Raw genomic sequence first — 16,906 nt, forward strand, 5'->3', positions numbered from 1 at the left:
TAAAACAACCAGAAGTCAAAAACACAAAACAAAAAACCAGCACGAATACTCCCAACATTAGGAAATAAAACATACTTCCAAATAATCCACAGATTATAAGTCTCTAAAAGAATCAAGAAATATTTATAACTGAATGTTGTAACTGAAACACATTAAAATAAAGCTAGAACAGTGCCGTGAAGGAAATTTATAGTACGGTTGACTCTTGAACAATGCATATTTGAACAGTGTTGGTCTACTCATGTGCAGAAATCTGCCTTGCTCAAGGGCCAACTGTATTTTTGATCCGCAGTTTGGAATCCGTGTATGGAGAAAGCTACTAGTTATATGTGGATTTCAAACGTGTGTGGGGTCAGTGCCCCAAACCCTATGTTATTCAAGGATTGACTGTACTTCTAATTTATCTAGTGTGAAATAGGTACTTTCAATAGTTCCATATTTACCCAGGAGTTTTAATACCATTCAAGAAATTAGAAAAAAACTTCCTAAACAAAATATTATCGAATGGAATGCTTTAATATGTATATAAAAAGAATTACACTCCACCATTTAATGGGTTTATTCTAAGAATGCAAGGCTGGTTCAACATTCAAAATTCAATTAATGCAATACCATCATATCAAACAGGCTAGAGGAAAACTCAGATGACCATATCAATTAATGGAGATAAAGCATTTGACAAAATCTAATACTTATTCATAACAAAAAAACCCTCAGCAAATTAGGAATAGAGGGTAATTTTATAAGCTTGGTAAGAAAATTCTATGAAAATAAACTTTTAACTATCATTGTACTAAATGATGAAAAACTGAACATTTCTCCCCTAGTATCAGGAAGCAGTAAAGGATGTCCTTTCTTACTACTCTTATTCAACATCATAGCAAGTCTTAGCTAGTGCAATATGACTAGAAAAGGAAGTAACAGGTACCTAAGTTGAGAAGGAAAAAATAAAACTATTTGCAGCTGACGCTTCTAGGCAGAAAATCACAAGGATTCTATCCAAAGAAATGACTAACAAGTGAATTTTGCAAGGTTGGGGATACCAAAACATCCCTAAAACTATTATATTTCTGTGTACTACCAAAGATCATGTGGAAAATTAAAGTTTAAAAAACAATCCCATTTACTATCACTCAAAAGAAACAAAAACAAAAACCTAGATACAAATCCAAAGAAAAAATTTCAGTACATTAAAAATTATGAAATGTTAATGAAATAAAACAATTACTTAAATAAATTTAATCAGTGTACTTGTCCATGATGCCAATTCTTGATCTAGATTTCTATTGAAATGAGAGCAAGATTTTTTTTTGTAATAGACATCTTAAGATTTACATGAAAAGTCAAAAGAACTAGAAGAGCTAAGTCAATTTTAAATAATAAAAAGAGAAGAATCCCTTTACTCAATTTTAAGACTTACAGTATAGGTACAGAAATAAAACAATAAATTGGGGTGTTAGGTTTTAAAACCCCATAGTTTTTTAAAAAATCAAAGCTTTAATAGTTTTAACTGATGCAATAAAATATGCTTATTCTTATGTGTATCCTTATCTCCTTAAGTACATGCCCTCAACTCTCTAACCCTCCTGACAGTGGACAGCAATGAATGTACACAAAACACATAAAAGGTCAAGGCCCTCTGGCCCTGAAACAACATTCTCATTGCCCCAAGTAAACTAAGTAATCCATGAGAAAGTGCTATAGGCTTAATGAAACCTCACTGTATTTTCTCTTCTAAGTCTCTTCCAAGAAAAATTCCTGAGATAAAACTGCAGTGTAACCTAAGGAGAAAGATGTAAGTGCAGGATTTCCTTGGTGCCCAGGAAGACTGGTCTCTGTCTCATGGATACATTCTCAGATGCAGAATAAGGCTATAGGCGGGGGTCAATTTCTAAAGCATCTTCACATGACAAGTGATGATCTGCAACAAAAGGTTTTCTCACAGTGAAGATACTTGTGGGGTTTCTCTTTGGTATGCACAATCAGATGATGTGATAGATGTTTTCTCTGGCAAAAGATTTCCCTCAGTGCTTACATTCAAAAAGTCTTTCCCCAACAGGAGTTCTCGAAGGGTGACTGCAGTCTGTCCACTGGTGAAAGGTCTTCCCACTTCTGTTACACTGGCAGGGTTTCTTCCAGAGTGCATCTTTTGGTGCTGACTCAGGGATGAGCTGCGACTAAAGGCCTTTCCACACTCACTGCACTTATATGGCTTCTCCCCAGTGTGGATAATGGCGTGTCGAATGAGATTCGTGCTCCAGCAGAAGGCTTTCCCGCATTCCATACATTCGTAGGGCTTCTCTCCACTGTGAATCCGTTGGTGCCTCGTGAGGCCTGACCTGCGATTGAAGGCCTTCCCACACTCGCTGCACTCGTACGGTTTCTCCCCTGTGTGGATGCTGAAGTGTCGAATAAGGTCTTTCCTGGTGCTGAAGGCTTTCCCACATTCTTTGCACTCAAAAGGTTTTTCTCCAGTGTGGGCCCTCTTATGCAAGATGAAAGTGGAGCAGTGGGTGAAGGCTCTTCCACACTCAGTGCACACAAAAGGCTTCTCCCCAGTGTGGATCCGCTGGTGCCTCTTGAGGTAGGACCTGTGGTTGAAGGCCTTCCCACACTCGAGGCACTCAAAGGGCTTCTCCCCAGTGTGGATGACGTAGTGGTGAATGAGGGCTGCACTCTCACAGAAGGCCTTCCCACACTCACTGCACTCATAGGGCTTCTCCCCAGTGTGAGTCTGCTGGTGCCACATAAGGTACGACCTGTGTTTGAAGACCTTGCCACACTCGAAGCACTCATAAGGGTTCTCGCCACTGTGGATGATGTGATGTCGAAGAAATCCTGGCCTATGTCGAAAAACTTGCCCACATTCTTTGCACACAAAGGATTTTTCTCCAGTGTGTCTCCTCTTATGCAGGACAAAATTGGAGCGGTGGGTGAAGGCCTTTCCACACTCATTGCACTTATAGGGCTTCTCTCCACTGTGAATCCGCTGGTGTTGTGTGAGGTATGACTTGCGGTTGAAGGCTTTCCCACACTCCATGCACTCGTAGGGCCTCTCTCCAGTGTGGATCATGTGGTGCTGCAGGAGGTGTGTGCTCTTAATAAACGTTTTCCCACACTCTGTGCATTCATAGGGCTTCACTCCAGAGTGAATCTTTTCATGCCCAGCAAGAAGGTGTTTCTTATTAAAAACTTTCCCGCATTCATTGCATTTAAAGATATTTTCCTCTTCCTGAGTCATGGGATCTTTACTTAATCTGCATGAGTCATGGTCAAAGACAGCATCTCCTGGAGGGACTGGATCCTGTACAATCTTTGAACACACACCAGCAGCTGTCCTTGAGCTGCCACCTTCACGGCTCCCAGGGAACTTCTCCTTCTGGGGGTCTATCCCTGGTCTCCTGTGTCCTTTATGCAATTCTGATGGACCAGCCTGCTCCTTGGTTTGGTTCACCTGCCAGTCCCCTGGAACTTTTTGTGTTGGTTGTTCCTGGAGTAAGGCTCCCTTAGACAGTTCTGGCTCACAAATGGTAGGTTCTGTGGTCTTGAATTTTTCTTTGTTACCTAACAGAAACCCAGTACAGAAAAAGGTCTATTAGTAATCTCAACACATAAGAATAAGGAAAAATATCAGCATTTTAGTAAAAAATATGAAAATGAAAATAGTGCCTCTGTGTCTACGTTTTGCTACCTCTGAATCCCAGGACTGCAATTTCTTTCTGTCCTGGTCCCTGGACTGCTGACACCTTGAATGGGAGACCAAGGGCAGTAGCTGGATGAGAAGACAGCAGATCTGGACTGGAGATACTCCCACAATTCCAGACTGGACATGGCTGGACAGAATAACATGACACTGTGTTTTGAGTTTCCTCTGAGCGGGAACATCCTACTTGCTATGAGAGCACTAGGAAAGGGCATCTAATGCAGTCCCAATGGAAGACAAGAAGTGTTTAACGCAAAATTAACTCCCCCCAAAGAGAACTATGATCTTTATCACCAAAGAAGTAACCTCTAAATTCTAGATATATCCAGAGTGAGAGGAGTATCTATTATTCATGGTGGGCCCCTAGAAACGTACCTGATAGTTTATGACAACAGACAGCTCATTATGAGCCCCTAGATAGTTTATGCTAAAGAGTTGGCTCAGGACAAGGTCTGGCCACACCAGAAAGACCGTGTAATTAGAAAGTTGGGGCTTTGAGCCATATGATATCAGCTGGGCCTCTGGAAAGGGAAGGGAGGCTGGAAATTGAGTCTCCCTGGCAAAGAATCAATTGTGCTTATGTAAGGATGTCTCAATAAAAATCTGGATACCCAGTGAGCAATACTCTGTGTACTTTGCAGCCAGGAAGTAACAAGTTGCTAGGGTTATGGAAGCTTTGTGTTTGGAACACTTCAAGCCTCACATTCCAATTCTCTAATTTATATCCTTTATCTGTAATAAATATGATAGTGAGTATAATAGGTTTCAGGGAGTTTTCTGAGTCTTTCTAACAAATCACTGAAGCTGAGGGTGGTTCTGGGAGATCCCTGAACTTATAGCTGGTGTCAGAAGACCTGGGCAGACTTGGCAGTCTTGAGTTCTGTGTCCTTAACCTTGAGTTTGGCTAACTCTGTGTAGGAAAAGATCAGGGGAGTTTTCCAATAGGAGGTGCCCACGATGTGAGCCCTACTGGCACCATAATAGCTGCCACCAAGAGAAAGTGAGAAGGGCACTGTAGCCGTAGAAGACAATGTACAAAGGCACTGCACAGCACGAGAGGACGGTGCTAATCGGAGTCCAAGGACATGTGGGGATAGAGGGGAGCTGATTCTTGAGGTTCAGACTTGGGGTACAGTGAGGACTCTCAGGACAGGGCTCATAAGGCAAGAGGTGAGTGTGACTGCACTGAAAATATTGAGTCTGGTATGCCTGAGGAACAGTTCCGTGAAGACTAGCAAAATACATATGATCTAGATGGAGAAAATGGTAACACTTTACTTAAAGACATTATAAAGAGGTTTATCAGTGAAGAATTTAAAAATATAAAACCAACGATTCTACCCAAATGAATATGTGAATTCAATACAATTCCCTGTAAATTGCCCACCAAGTTATCATGGAACTTGACGGTCTGACTGGATTTGCATGAAAGACCAGAGAGGTGAGAATAAGGAGAAGGACATCTACCTTATCAGACACTATTAGGGGATTATAGATTTGAAGAATCATGGTACTGGCACAGAGAGAAGACAGGCATTGGAAAAAAGACGGAGCGCTCAGGATACACACTCACACACGCTCTGAAAGGTGGCAGAGGAGGCACAGGATATAGGAGAGAATATATATAGTTATCGAGCTGGAAAAATTGGTGACACATTGGGAATACCAAAACTGCGTTCCTATCACACTGTTCTTAAACCCTACTTCAGACCAAAGAGCTAAATGTCAAATGTCAAGTTTTAAAACTTTTAGAATGAAATAAACAAGAATATATTTTTGCTGTTGGGAGATAAGTGAGATTTTTACGCTAAACAAAAAAAATCATTAATCAAATAAGAAATGTCACAAATTAGACTAAAGTACGGACCTCTATTCAACAAAATATACTTTAAAGAGAGTGAAAAAAACAAAATTAAAAAATAGAAAATTATATTTGCAGCATCTATAACTGATAAAAGTATCAGGAATATACAAAGAATCCCTACATATCAAAAAGCAAACAACTTAATAGAAAAATAGGCATTTATCATGAAATGACATTTCAAAGACAAAAACACAGATTGGCCAACAATCATATGATAAGGTGCTAAAGAAAATGAGATACAATTAATTGTGTGCCCACTTGATAAGCATGTTGACATAATACCAAACACTGGACAGGATATGATCAGTGGACCCTCCCATTTTTTCCTGGGAGAAGTGTGAGTTGGTCTAGCCTCTTTAGAAAATAACGGCAATTATCGTGTAAACTTGAAAATTTGCATAGCCTACAAGCCAACAATTCTACTCCAAGAAACATCAAAGACGCGCCCAACCATGTTCAAGGTGATCAATATATACGAACGTTCTGGGCAGCACTATTTGTGAGTGAAAAGATGCAAAAAATTAAATGCCTCGGAGAATGGATGAATACAATGTAAGATAGAAGCACTTCTTATTTTCTTCAATTATAAGGAACTTGAGTATATTTTTGAGTAGAGAAAGGATGAAGTTACGAAAAAAGCATGTAAGCAAAGAATGAATTCCCCTGAAGAGGCTGGATCTAGACTCAGGACTTGGCCATGGCCAGGGCAAGGACCTCTTCCACTGAGTAACAGGAGAAGCTACAAACAAGTCTAGATGAATGTGGAAGGGTGAGGACCAAGCAATAGGAGGGAGTCTACTTTCCACATGGAAACTGGTTGGCACATCCTCGGCCATATGCCAACACTTGTGGGAAGTGGTGTGGTCTGGATGGGTGTAGGATGGGCAGGTGGAGGTGCTAGTTATTCTCTGAGGCCACATCTGATCTCTAAACTGCTTGGATGACAAGTTAACCTGCTTGCTGAATCTTGGGAGGTGGGAATGAGCAACGTCGTGGGTTCCTTGTTGGGCATGTTGACTCTGGGGCCTTTGAGACTTCCATGTGGAGACATGGGACTGAGGAGATGGCAGAAGGCTTAAAACAGACTCTTAAAGAGCTGAGGATGGGCTGCATACACACTCATGGGCTGGCTGAGCAGCCCAAGGGCACAGAACATGACTGCAGTGGCACCTGTCTCCACATCTGACAGCCTCAATGCCCTCAGCAGCCCAGATGTGGGGCAGAGGTGGTCAAATGTTACCTTGAGGTCTTACCAAACAGGTGCAGAGAGACAGGAAAAAGGGAGTCCCTATGTTTCTGACAAATGGAAGAAGACTGGATGAAGCAGGGAGGTCTGGGGGATAGGTAGAGTACACCCGGAGGGAGTAACTGAGAGAAGAGAGGCCCTTCTCTTCAAAATGCAGAGGGAAACATGGGGTATGTGACTATGACCAATGGGCATGACAGCACCAATGGCTTACCTTTCAGGAGCCACTTACTATGGCTCAGACACTACACTCAGTAGGTTTACATGTGAATGCATTATGTGATTAAAGCCCAAAACAACCTGATGACATGGAAACTGTTACTAGCATCTTCTGGGAAGAGATTGAGTGTAGCCGACTACACTCACCAAATCCTTTGCTCAAATTGGACACACAGCTTCACCACACTACCAAGTGTGCCCCGAACGCCTAGTTCTGCATGAGGGGAATTGGTGTCTGTAGGAGTAGGTGTAACATCCTCCTTTCCTCTCTCCATTCTCCTCTAACAGCTGGAAGATGTCAGAAGCACCTAAAGCCACATGTTGATGGCAGAATGCACCAGGATCCTGAATAACTGGGTGGTACGCGGCTCCCTGCTGACCCACATGGACCCCACTGTGAGTGGGAGAAACAGCGGGGCTAAGCACTGAGACTGGAGCTTCTCTGATCTGGTAGCTAGTTTTAACTCACACAGAGACATGATGATTGTGTGACTCTGCTATGGCCACGCTGGGCTTTGAGCCCGAGACAGATCTTAACTCACACAACCCTGTTCTCCATGAGGTCAGAGGGCCCATGGGACCAAGGGCTCCACAGCTTCCAAACCACCAGACAGGCCACAACAAGAAGCTTCCCCAGGGATCCATGGCCAGTGGTCTCGTTCAGGTCCCAAGCCTGTGAGACCTCCCACTTGCCCACCTCTAGGCTCCTACCTGGACAGGTGCTTTGGGAGAGGTCTCTATTCACCATCCACAACTCCTGCCCATGTTCCAGTTGGTAGATCAGCTCAGGTCTGGGAACAGGACACCCTGTTCGTGGAGAGAGAGAGAAGACATGAGGATTTTTGTGAAAAGAAAGAACACCAATCTAGTCTGGGACTTCAGGATGAGGACAAGACCTCAAATGAAGCTACTCCCAAATGCACAAACGAAAACTGACAGGTGACCTGGAAAACAAGGGCCCAAACCCCGACACTGGCATCCTGAACTGTAGGCAGTAATGCTGGCTGTGTAGATGGCATCTGTTCCCTTTGATTCCATCGCATGGAATTCCAAGTGTTCAGCTGTCACCCTGAGACCCTGGGAGGTGTTTTCCAGAAGGTGATCCAACTGATCCAAGTAAGTGGATCTCAACCACCTGTGCATCAGAACTGCCTAGGATGTGTCTGGTTCACACGTGACTGAAACTATCCCTGTGCGTAAGGCCCAGGTGTAAGATTTAAAAACCTCTCCCGATGATTCTGGCATTGAAGGAAGGATGAAAACCCCTGGTCTCCACCAACTTGCAAGTGCCATTCCTTAATGACATGCCATTTGAGGTAGGAGGGTAATAGCTGCATACAGGGATCTACAGTTCTGCTTGTTCCTGAAGTGTCCTGGGACTTCTCTGAAGGAACCTGCTGAAGGACACAGACCAAAGACAGGAAGCAAAAATGAAGACACTGGGCTGGCAGCCACCCCCACCAGGGGCCAGCCCCACTTCTGAGCTTCTTGTTAGGGAAGACAATAAATATCCTGCAGGGTGAAGACTGAGCTGCTCTGTCACATGGAGCCAAGCACAGATGCAGGAGAAAAAGACACATGGTGTCTGTAGAGAAGTCAGGGAGGCACCAGCACCCACGGGAGGCCCCTCTGGCAGGTCCTGATCCACCGGTTGTCACCAAGCAAATGCTCCCTCAAATCTGCTACGTGCCCAGCACAGGGCTTGGTGGTGGGCAGTAGAAAGGTGGATGAGACCTTCCTTCAGTGCCATTGGTAGTCACTCTCCTTGTGACCTCACGGCCTTTGTACGTATCAACCCTTCTATCCTAAAGGTTCTTATCTCTCCTACCTTGCTCCTCTTTGCTAACTCACTCTTGGGAGTCAGCTCAAATGTCACTTCCTGAGAAGACTTTGCTGATCGGTGGTTCCTAGGTCCACGCACTTCAAAATATTTATAAGGTGAAATCATAATCTAAGGATCATGCCATGCAATTTAAATGCATTACGTTGTTTAAATTTGAAATAAATTTATGCAGTAAGATTAGACAAGGTATGTATCTTCACTGATCTACATCTTTCTTAGACCCTAGGCAGAGTCTGAGAGACTGTGCCTTAGGTCCTTCCTTAGAGTTGCGGTAACCTGAGTCTGGGAGGGCTGAGGCTCCATGGTTGGCACCTTAGCTGAAAGAGACTGATCTCATCAGTCTTTTTTCCATGGTCAACACACCCAGCCTCTTGGCTGGTGACCCCAGGGGCAAGCAGCACAACTGAATAACCAGCCTTTGCACCAGGCTGGGGTGCCCCAGACTGCTGGGACACAACTGTGATCAACTGAGCCAACAACACTGAAGCCAGTGGTGGCTGCTCCGCTGAGTGACCCTCCCTCCCTATCTTGCAGGACTGATCACACTGGCCTAACCTTTTGAGAGGGCATCCTAGAGAAGAGTCCAGACACCAGTCCCAGGAGGGTACAGGGATCCATTGGTAACAGAGCATGGGTCACCCTCCTTACAGTCACCATGCCACAAAAGAGGCTTACACTGCTTCATGGGCAAATCTTGTCATTGTCACTTGCTTTACTGCTGATGCAGTTTGTCCCCTGACCCAGTAGGGTCTAAAGGATCCCATCCTCAGAGATTGGTGGTCCAATGTATCAGAAAACATAGTAAGGAGCATCCAGTTCCTACTCCCACCCAGGACACCTGACGTGGTTTCCCAATTCAGTTGCGACTGCACACCCAGGGGCCAATGTGCCTATCAGTCTCTTTCCTAAAACCAAATGGTCACACAATCAGATGCCAGTGCAGCCACTACACTCCCCTAGGTATTAGCCACCTAAATGTCCTCTGAGATTGTCTGTGGCTCCCTAGACACAGAGGCCATCATTCACAGCAGAGGCCACTCAGGACTGCCAAGAGCTTATCAGGTAAACACCCAGACGAAAGAAGAAAAGTGGTAAGGGACAGAGAAGTGTCCCACCATCAAAAAAAAAGGAGAGGTTAGAGGAAAGGACTAATTATGCTGCAGACAGGAGCCATCTCAGGAAGAGGCTGCTGCCTTTGGGGCCCAGCCCTTCCTCCTGCTGCTCTTTCCCTCTTGACAGGAGACAGGCTAATAACTAGAGCTAGGCTAAAGGCCCAAGAAGGAAAAAAAAAGGAAGAGGATTTCAAACCTTATGTACTAAGCAAATGCCAGGTCTAGCAAACACGAACCATTTCATTTAAAAACAGTAACAAAAACAAACCCCTAGATGGGGGGGGGTGAGGGGTGGGGGGGGAGAGAAAGGTAACAAAATATTATACAATATAGTATGTAACTAAATTAATACTGTCTATAAACTGACACAATTGGAAATTCAAAATTTACAAACTAAAAATGTATATAATTATATATAATAAATTGTGTATAACATCAGTATAACAAAATTCATTTGCTAAAAAATCACATAATACAAAAGCAAAAATGAGGTACTGATTGGCTTTTGTGCCTCTACAACACAGGTTTTTTTTTTTTAGTTGTTTTTTTTAATGCCTACAGCACCTGATATTCCTAGGTGGTCTCCCACCCAAGTACCAACCAGGCCCGACCCTGTTTAGCTTCTGTGATCAGATGAGATCGGGCACATTCAGGGTAGCATGGCTGTAGACTACAACATAGATTTTAATTTAACTTTAGAATTTGTTAAAATGCACCAATTGACAAACTTCATGAACTTGATCAATACTGGGGCTGAAATCATAGTTACAGTTGGGGGTCCCACTAAATTTAAACAATGAACTCCCCAAGTTTAAAAAGTAACTAAATATAAAATAGGAAAAAAAAGCTGTATCTCATTTACCTGCAGCCTTGACTAAATCTCCCAGTCATACCCACCACCCCGAAATGTCACATTATCGAGCAGATGCTCTGATACGTCATTAAAATAAAATTTTGGCATTTACAAGTTAATTAGAAAAATGGCACCCCATAGACCACAGTATAAATAATTCATACGGCTCAATGTAATCTGAAAAAGGGCCTTCGGGAAGTGAAACTTATATAAAACCTAATAAAGAATGGATTACCCTCACTGCATCTTCATTTGACACCCCACTTGCGCCTAGGAAAAATAAAAGGCATCTCGTGGTGTGTCACCACAACTGTCATATTTGGGCCCACCCTTCAGTGTCCCTGCTACAACCAAAATGTGTCCCCCCAAATTCGTATGATAAGGCCTAACTTGCAACGTGACTGTATTCGGAGATAGGGGCTTTAAGAAGGTAATTAAGGTTAACTGAGGTCACAGATGGGACCCCAAGCTGGTAGAACTGATGTCCTTGTACGAAGTGGGAGAGAGGGCTCCTCCCAGCCACAGAGGAAGGGCCCTGTGAGGACACAGAGAGAAGGCGTCTCAGGGACTGCTGGCCTCCAGAGCTGCGCGAAAAGACACCCAGAGGTGGCAGCCCCAGGTGACTACTGCAAACCACATTCCCGATACCCAGCATCAGTAAGATTGCTGATGTGACCTAATCAACAACCGGTAACTATTCTGCACTTACATACCTGGCTAACACCTTCCTTTCAGCACTTGGTTCGACATCCTCTCCGCCAGCCTGCCTCCCTGTGTACAGGGAGGCATACCCTGTCTCCAGGCTGCCCCTGGGGAGCTCCCAGCTCTGTTTTCACACACAAGATCTTGACTGCACCCACATTTCTCCAGGAGGTATGACATGACACCGATGCCAACCTTGTCCACTCGACACATTCACTATGAGATGCAAGTCCAATATCTTTTAGTCCTTTTGGGTTCTAGTTTTAGATGATAATAATATTAAGTATTACTTTAGGTCTGGGAGCAACACATTCTTCATTTATAAATTATACTTAATCTCACTGATGCTGATACAAATCGGCCCATCTTAAACAGGAATCCCCAATAAAGGCCCTAAAACCTGTGGAAAATACTGTCAAAGTCACTCCCAACCAGTGCTCTCAGAGACTCCCTTCACTGCAGAAGCCTCCTCCTGCCCACTGGAGTCTCTGAGTCACCTATGATTGCCCTAAGTTGTCCAAGGGCTTCTGATGAAGAAACTGTCCCCCTCAGCCTGGTGCTACACCACTGGAACCACGAAAACTGACTATACCTTGGGCTCTCACAGACCCTAAGCCTGCGACCCTCTACAGCCAGCTGCCAATCATGCTCTGGATCACAGAAACAGCACATCACAAGCTCGGCACAGCTGCCGAAGCCTCAGGACAGGATGGAACCCAACATGGCCCTCTGGTATATTCTACCTGCCCGATGCCACGGTACTAGAGGTCACCATCCCCCAGACTCCTTGGTAGCTGGGGAACACCTGGGAATTAACTCAGCAGACAGCAACGGGCGTTCATCAAGTGCAAGGCATGGCCCACTATCACATGTGACAGAGCTCAGTGGATGCTGCCACTTTCTGTCCCTTAGAATGTCCCACAAGAAAAATGGGACCTAAGAAACAACACTTAGCCAGACTTCAAGGGATCATGTTAGCACCAGACGCCCTGATTGACAAATGGTCCCATCTTCCTATTCATTATAAATGGGTGGGCCATCACCTAAAAATCGTTGCGTTCAGTGTAAAGAACTCTGGCAATCTCATCTCAGTTACGTCCAAAATAAGTCAAAAACATGTCTTCAACCAAACATGGCACAAGCTGAGGACCATATCAACTGGAGTAGGATCAGGAGGCAAGAAAGAAGAAATAAAGGCGTGGCTGCCTCAGGGTGCTTCTTAGTGCCAGGCGACACAGGGTCCTTGCACTCTCTCAAACGGGTTTCTCAGCCTGACATGGTCATTCAGGTCTGGAAAACTTTGTCAGGAGGGTGGAGAGGAATCTGTCCTGTGCATTATAAGGATGTTTAGTGGCATTCCAGATCTTCACTCCTGGATGTCAGTGGCTTCCACACTCACTTGTAACAACTAAAAATACCTGCAGACATTGCCAAGTTTCTCCTAGGGAGCAACAGCATCTCCGTATGAGAAGCATTGGTCTAGAAGGTTATATATAAGTAGAATGATGAGGAAGTGAGTGGGGTGGGGGAGACCCTCCATGAGGTTTGGTGGTCAAGACACAGCAGGGTGATTATCTTTACACAGAGCCACACGTAAGTGCCAGAGCTTCTTGACCTTGGTCCTCTTGACACCATGGGCTGCACAATCCTTTGTTAAGGAGCTTGTCTTGTCCTGCTTGTTAGATGAAGCAACATCTCTGGACAATACCAACTAGATGCCAGTACCACCCCAACACCATGTGTGACAATTAAAAGTGGCCACATGCATGGCCAAATGTATCCTGGGGGACAAACTGCCGGCTGCTGAAAAGCACCGCTCTAACCTCTCTCTCTGTACTAACAGAGGGGCTTGGCCCTGGACTTAGGAGACAAGAGGGCATGTGAGACAAAGAAGCCATGTGGTTCAGAAGAACACCTGGGGGCCATCAGGATGAAGACCTCCCAGGGGCCTGCCTCATACTCACTGGGAGAGCATCCCATCACACACAGCCTGATGACTGGCTTGGAGGGGATGCGTGAGCCTACCAGGCTCACTCAGTCAGATCCCCCTCTGGAATCTGAAATAGGGAGCTCAGACAGAGGCCAGTCTGTGTTGGACACTGGGATGACAGGTCCAGGGAATAATGGGCTCAGATGGCCATTCTTGCCTCAGGGATGCCCCAGAGAGCTCAGGAGCAAAGAAAGAGAAATGACATAAACATTCAAAGAAGGAGAGACAGGGAGTCTGGGGGCCACAGACAGCAGGGACTGAGGTGCCTGGTCCTATCGCAAACTCGCTGAAGACAAAAAGCCATTCTGAACAGAGCGACCTAAGCAGATCCAGAGAGCGAAGCCAGGAGAAGAGACCCGGGAGCCGGGCATAATCGTGTGGTTTCCAGTTCCTGGATCAGTCAGTCCCTCAAGAGCACCTTCCCCACCCCCTCCAACCCCAGACATCTTGCTTTTGGAGTCTGCAGAACACTCCCATTTCCTTCCACACTTTCTAAGAGCCAATGGGAGGCTGTTTCTTGCCCAAGAGAGACGAGGAGACCAGGTAGGAAGAGGTGAACCTAGAAAATGACTGAAGCTGTGGGGAGGAGGGAGAGAGGGCTCCTGAGGCCTTCTTGACCAGCCAGATCTGGAGCCAGAGGGTGGTTCTGACAAGCAGGGCAGGTCCCCGCCATGGAGGGCTAGGGAGGACTTACCCAGAGACAACAAGATCCTACAATTTTCCAGCATCACTTCCTGGTACAGGGTCCTCTGGGACAGGTCCAGTTGTCCCCACTCTTCCTGGGTGAAAGTCACAGCCACATCATTGAAGGTCACAGATACCTGGAATGTCACACAGAGGTAGCAGCATTAGCCTTGAGGCTGCTGGATGGGATCAGAGCTCACTTTGCATCATGGTAAAGGTGCGGTCATCAAGGACCTAATCGTGCAACACCTCCTGAGGGATGAGCTCTGTGCTGGGCTCAAGGGGAAAGTGGATGATCCTTTGGACATAATACAATAGTGCAGAAAAGAAGCCATCTATGCAGAAGCCATTGGAAAGTCACACAAGAGTGGAAATGATGTGTGGACTGTGAAAATGCTGACAGTGAGAGGACCCTAGGTCAGAGAAATGACAAAACATGATAATGATACCAATAATATTAGCGCATGAGCCTCACTGATCCTGCAACTACCTGCCCCATGCTGAGAGCTTCACATCATATCTTAAAGTGACTAAAAGTCTCCACTTCTTAAGTCAATCTCCTATGGTTTGCATCCAAACTCTTGAAACCCAACACTTGTCAGCTGTGTTACCTTAGAGACATTACTTTGTTTCTCTGAGCCTCAGTTTCTGGATCAATACAATAATAGTTCCCACTTCACCAGTAACAGCTGTGAGATATGGACAGAAATTATTCAATGCTCAGTGTGCTTCAGGATTTTTATTAATTCTCCCATAGCCTTTAAAGTAAATATCTAATCACCTCCATGCCAGTCAGTGGCCCGAGGATAAAAGTTCCACCAATTTACCCAGAGTCTCAAATCTTACAAGCCAGAGGCAAGATTTTAACATGGATCACTACAGTACAAGACTGTAATAGAGTAACTCGACACTCCTCTACTATCAAAGTGAATACATAGTAAAGAGGCTGTAAAACATTTACACGAATTTTTCCTGTTAAATCAGTTTCTGTCACCCTTAAAAACATATGTGAACATGAAGACAGGAGCAGAGTCCCACCACTGCCTTCGCAGGAGAGGCACCTGAAAGGGTGGCACCTTCCTAGGTAATGGCAGGGCCTGGATCAGCTCCCCACACTCCCTGGGTCTCTCAGACTCCCAGGAAGACTCCACAATGAATCTTTAGTCTTTTCCCCTCCTGAATCCTGACAGCACTTACCTCTTAGGCAGGATACTTCAGGACCAAGGACAACAAATGGCTAAAGATAACACAAGCTCTGGCCATAGGAAAAGCCTTTGACTGGCCAGTGTCTGTCCTGACTGAGAATAGGCGAAATACCCTGCAAAGGCCTACACCCTCCCGAGACTTGTCTGTCTCAGCAGCTGGGGGAACCATGGTAACCTCACAGGCCTTGTTGTGCCCCCTTAAACAACCAACACACCTTTGTCCATGCACTTCTCTCTGCCCAGAAATCCCTGCCTCTCCTCTAACCCTAATGCCCAAGGTCACCTGGGAGAAGTAGGGGAAGTAGGGGAAGTAGGGCAGGTGGGCCAGGGCGGACCCCAGCAAGATGTGGTGGGGTTGGGATTTATTCTAAGAATGATGGAAGCCCCTGGAAAAGTCATCATTCTTTCCACAATTTAATGAGAATCTGTCTGAAGCCCAACACCGTTTAGGACTGGGGACAGCTAAGTGGCGACCCAGTTCCACCTGTCAAAACAAATGATACTTCCTAAGGCAAAGCCAAAGGATGTTAGCTCCCAGCCCCGTCAGGGACCGTTCCCTCCTGCGAAGAAATACAGCAATTCCGACATCACCGCCCACTCACCAGCGTCTGATGGGTCGGCGACGCCGCCATTGCGGGACTCTATGGGTCGAGCGAGGCTGGAAGAAGAACCTCGGCTGACTGTCGCACTCCGAGCCGAGGTGTCCTCCGTGGAAAGGGCGCACAACACCCCGGGCGCCGCCCTTGGCGACTGCGGGGGATGAAGGGCGGGCTAACAGACTCCCGGGAGGCCGCGGCCCGGCGAGCGACCACGGGACACGCCCGTTATGAGGAGTCACGGCCCAGAGGTAACTCCTATCAGCCTCCACTGCTCAGCATGAAGGGCTGATGAAAGACCTGAGAAAGGCTGGCTAGCTATTCCGTAATTAGAACCATCCACGACTGTACAGTAGAAGCAAATGGCGTCCACTTTGCAAAACCCGGAAGTCCCGCCTACATGCGTGGAACGCCGGAAACGTCCCTTTCCCGGGCCATCATTGGCCAGCGTCCGCCGAAGCACAATGTACAGCCTTCTGGGTAATGCAGTCCCCTCTTTCTCCCCATCCAATGACGCAAGGAGCTCCTTAACCAGGAAGTCATCCTATGCCTAAAAGAACCTCGAGCTTTGAGGCGTGGGAAAATTGAGGCTCGGGAGGCAGGGAGGGGTGTTTGCCCAGTTGAGAGAAAATGTGAAGGCTTGGGGTCGGGCCTTCGGCTCGCCTGGCGGCTTCTCGTTACCTCCATTCTCGTTAGGTTCTTCAGGGATCCTCTTCTTGGACAAAAAATAACCTTAAAAACCTTCCTGCGCTGGAAGTCTCGCCTCCATTCTTTGCACACTCACCTACCGCACTGTCCTGGGCCTTCCTTTGCCCAGAACCTAGTTTGTCTGATGTATGAACTTGAGTCACGCAGTGGGCTCAGATAACTTGAAGAATGGATTTGCCAC

General features: G+C 45.8%; 1 protein-coding gene and 1 pseudogene across 1 annotated transcript; both read right to left on the reverse strand.

Annotated features, from left to right (window-relative positions):
- Positions 1-497: 497 nt before the first annotated feature.
- On the reverse strand, positions 498-16,414 carry ZNF264 (zinc finger protein 264). The gene is made up of 4 exons (XM_039880626.1): positions 16,024-16,414; positions 14,227-14,353; positions 7,744-7,839; positions 498-3,564 (listed from the first exon to the last, which is right to left on the reverse strand). Exons 1-4 carry the CDS (start codon positions 16,051-16,053, stop codon positions 1,940-1,942), a joined length of 1,878 nt encoding a protein of 625 aa, XP_039736560.1. The 5' UTR covers positions 16,054-16,414; the 3' UTR covers positions 498-1,939.
- Positions 10,540-10,658, reverse strand: LOC120617079 (uncharacterized; annotated as a pseudogene).
- Positions 16,415-16,906: the final 492 nt, after the last annotated feature.

The sequence above is a fragment of the Pteropus medius genome, unplaced genomic scaffold (genome assembly GCF_902729225.1).
Source record: "Pteropus medius unplaced genomic scaffold, Ma_sr-lr_union100, whole genome shotgun sequence".
Lineage (NCBI taxonomy): Eukaryota > Metazoa > Chordata > Mammalia > Chiroptera > Pteropodidae > Pteropus > Pteropus medius.